Source organism: Buceros rhinoceros, unplaced genomic scaffold (assembly GCF_000710305.1).
Source record: "Buceros rhinoceros silvestris isolate BGI_N320 unplaced genomic scaffold, ASM71030v1 scaffold6835, whole genome shotgun sequence".
NCBI lineage: Eukaryota > Metazoa > Chordata > Aves > Bucerotiformes > Bucerotidae > Buceros > Buceros rhinoceros.
This window is the reverse complement of record NW_010411104.1, coordinates 48808-53004: the sequence shown is the minus strand read 5'-3', so window position 1 is coordinate 53004 and position 4197 is coordinate 48808. Positions and strand designations below refer to the sequence as shown.

The 4197-nt window shown below is 39.1% G+C and overlaps 1 protein-coding gene across 1 annotated transcript in view; it reads right to left on the bottom strand.

The window, feature by feature from the left end:
- PARD3B (par-3 family cell polarity regulator beta) overlaps window positions 1-2867 on the bottom strand; it is a gene marked incomplete at both ends in the record, with an annotated part of 80004 nt that extends 77137 nt beyond the window's left edge. Inside the window, one exon of the mRNA XM_010135877.1 lies at window positions 2699-2867. Within this exon, the coding sequence (XP_010134179.1) occupies window positions 2699-2867 (169 nt within the window). The remainder of the gene's footprint in view (window positions 1-2698) is intronic.
- Between the last annotated feature and the right edge of the window lie 1330 nt (window positions 2868-4197).

Below are 4197 nucleotides of genomic sequence, written 5' to 3'. Positions count from 1 at the left end.
CTGACTGGGCCTGATCACCCAGTTGTCCTGTTCATGCTACATGATGGCATCCAAGATGATCTGCTCCATAACCTTCCCCGGCACTGAGGTCAGACTGACAGGCCTGTAGTTCCCTGGATCCTCCTTCTGGCCCTTCTTGTAGATGGGTGTCACATTGGCCAACCTCCAGTCAATTGGTACCTCCCTGGTTAGCCAGGACTGCTGGTAAATAATGGCAAGTGGATTGGTGAGCACCTCATCCCATCCGGCTCCATAGACTTGTGCATGTCTAAGCAGTACAATAGCTCACTGACCATTTCCTCATGAATTATGGGGGCTTCATTTCACTTCATGTCTCTTATCTTCCAGTTCCAGGAGCTGGGCACTTAGAGAACAGCTGGTGTTACTATCAAAGAATGAGGCAAAGGCATTCAGTACCTCAGCCTTTTCTTTATACTGGGTCACTATGTTTCCCCACTGCATCCAGCAAAGGATGGCGATTCTCCTCAGCTCTCCTTTTGCTGTTAATGTATTTATAAAAATACTTCTTTCTGTCTGTTATGGCAGTAGCCAGACTAAGTTCTAGTTGGGCTTTTGCCTTTCTAATTTTCTCCCTGCACAGGCTCACAAAATCCTTAGTCTTCCTGAGCGGCCTGACCCTTCTTTCCAAGAGCCATAGATTCTCCTTTTCTTCCCATTTCCAGACAAAGGTCTCTGTTTATGCAAGCTGGTCGTCTTCCCCACTGGTTTGTCTTACGGCACACCAGGACGGCTTGTTCTTACACCTTAAAGGTTTTGGTCTTAAGGAACATCCAGCCTTCCTGGACTCCTTTATCCTTCAGGACTCTTCTCACATTACATTTCATCTCCTTTACACTCTGTAGAAGGATTCCATAAATGCTATGAGAACTGAACTACCTAGTAGCCACCTAGTGAGCTCAAGAGCGTTAGCTATTTAACTGTTTTACACAAAGTTGTGGGAGGCTGAAATACTCTTCTCTCCAACCCTCAATGTACACGCAACAGTATGCTAGACAAACCACTTTCAATAATTTGTTGATTTGTCGGTTGTTTTTTTCTAAATATGGCTCAGAAGTATATGGAGAACAATCACCATTTTCTGAAACATGCTAAAATGTGCATACACAGCATTATTTAAAAATCTGCAATAAATGAAGTGGCAAACCATTCAACCTTTAGCCACAAACCTTTCCATACCTCATGCCTACCAAAACCAAAACAGCTCAAATACATACAAGTTATGGTAAGAATAAGTATTTTCCCAACGTTTTTAGTATGAGAAATTTCCCTGTGTCATTAAATACAGAAAAAGATTTTTCTATATTCTAGAACATAGAAAAAACAGAAGTGATCCATTAACACAGAAATTTGAATCTAAACATTTTCAAACACCTTGAATTTCAATATTTTCTATATCAGGCACAAAAATGAACACAGACTACCATTAGAAGTTAAGTTACACAGCCTCATCCAATGAGCTTTATTGGAAATTTATATTAGCTCACTATTTTTGTTAATCAGCTTTTCCCTTTTAAAATTTAATTAAAACAAACAGGCACATGACCATTCAATTTCTGAAGTTGTAATCAGACTGCTCCATAAGATCAGCACAGCTAAAGCTAGTATTTCTAACCTTACCCCGCCTGTTTATACTCACAAATTTTATTGCACACCATAAGGAAACTGCCAGCAGTACTCCAGAATATGAGGTGAAATGGCCATGAGCTCTGGTGGAATGCAGAGAAGCCTTCTCCCGAGCATTACTCATTTGCTAAATGCTGTCAGTGCACTACTGCTTTACAGGCAGACAGTAAGAGGATTCACCTTCAATCTGTTTCTGTAAGCTTCTATATCTGGTATCTAGGTGACGAGACAGCTTAGCCTGCTCTAGATCCAAGAGAAAGGATTTCAAACTGTTTTGTGTTCAACATACAAGCCTCTATCTCTTTATAACTGGAAACCAGTGTCTGAACTCTTAGCCTTCCAGGCACCCTGAAGAAACACAGAGGGCCAGAGTTGCAGCACTTCACATACTATCCTCTGATAAGAGGGAATTAAGCAGAAGCCTCTCCTAATCACAGTTTGCTCACCTGAAAGTCACACAGGCAAACAGGCCCTGCTGCACAACTTCTTCAAAAGCTAAGAGCTGAACTGTTTGCAACCAGCATCTCCTCCTTTCTACCTCCCACCCCCAGAACAGAGGAGTAGCTCAGCTAATCACTAGAAGTATTTGCACACAGCAGTTCCACACTCATTGAACCCAGGTTCCTCAACAAAAATGCTGGGGTTTGGGTTGGTTTTTTTTTTTTAATGCCTTTTTATTTGAAAATACTTTTACACAGGTTTCACCTCTTCTGCTTTCAGAAGGTTACAATGAAGGACTGTCAGCAACCAACCCAGTCAAAGAAAGGAAGAAAAAAAAGGAAACCCCGGCGTATGGATGAGTCTAATGTACAGCAGGATACAAGGCTCAGGTGCAAATATGACATGCTCAGTGGCAGTCTTCAGTATCACAATTGTTCAAAAGCCCAACTTTTGTCATTAGAATTGTCTTCACCAGCAAACAATGGCATGTTAAAAAATTCTTTAAATACATTAAATTGGACTACAGACATACTCAGAAAACAAAACAAAACAAGAAATAAAGTACTATATACTGGTCAACAAATTAAAAAATAACCACACAGGATATACATACCCAGTTTTAGGGCAGAAGGAGTCACTTCAATCTCACCGATCGGCTGAAAAGCAGCCAGCTGAGCTGCTACCTCTGTCTCAAAAGAATCTGGGCTATTTCTGTCTGTCAAATTGCCATTGGTGCCATCAGTCTTATGGTGTGTTTCTTGTTCATCATAAACAGCAATCAGCTAAAAAAAAAAAAAGGAGATAATACAGTTTGTATATTTAAAGTATTCCCAAACTTTACTTTTTTTCTTTTGGGTTTTTTTTTTTTTTTTTTTTTTTTTTTTTTTTTTTTTAAAGTAAAACTCATCCATCATTGGGAGTACAAAAATAATCTTATTTCAGAACAGCTAACGGTAAGCATACAGATTCAGGGAAGTTCATACATTTGTATTTAAATACATTGACTTCAATATGACTTATGTATATTTTCCCACAGTTAGCGTGCTACCATTAGTGAGTATTTTATACTGTTCCAAAACATTTACAGCTGAACACGATTAAAAACACAGAACAGTATTTAATTCTTGGGGATGAAGGGTGTTTTTTCTATTATTTTTGTGCTACTGACTGACATACTGCACAAAGGTAACACAACCATGGAAGCTGTACTGAGCAAGCAAATATATGTTTTATTGATAAGTACATAATAATTACATTCCAAGGACAAGATACATCTGGCACAGTGACAGTTGAGAGTTTCCCTAATCATCCAACATGAAAGCCCTGTACAGAGGAAAGTTTCTTGGTCCAGCTAAGTATACATACAGACACAGGTCTCTATCCACCAGGTATCCATCATTTCCTTCCATTCTATCCTGCAAGCTTGTACCAGATACATTGTTTCTGAAAACTGTCCCTGTCACCAATTCTTCCACAACTTGAGGTGCACAGGGAAGTTATGATTAAGCAATGACAGATTTTAATGTGAATTTGGACAGCAAACTTTGATGTCAACATGAAAACAACAACAAAAAAAAAGCAGATTTTTTTTTTTTTTTGCCTCAGCTAAGCTGGTCTTTCACAGGGATCTTCCTTTTGGACCTTACTAGTATGAAGTGATCAGATAATGTATATACAGCTTCCAAGTGACTCAGTGTAAATTGCATTACAGTTCCAGGAAAACAGTTAACTGTGTTACAGTTCTAGGAAAACAAACAAAAAATTAATTCCCAATGACTCTAAACAAATTACAAGATTTGCCATTCTCAACCAACAGGACACTTGACACCCCAGAGCCCTCTCCAAGAGCAAAGGAGGTAACAACAGCAGTCCAAGTACTTCTCCTACCCTGCTACATGATGTAACATAGTTCTCACGCCCTGAGATGACAAATACTTTGTCTAATAAGATATCACCATCCTAACACGTTCACTTATTTCACTTTTTCTGAACTCCTTAGGATTATCTTGAAGTTTTTCTTACCTAATCATGAAAAAGACCACAATACGCACAACTGGTTAGGCAATGTCTAGATATACACAGAAACAAGTTTAAAGGGTTGGTTTACTACTT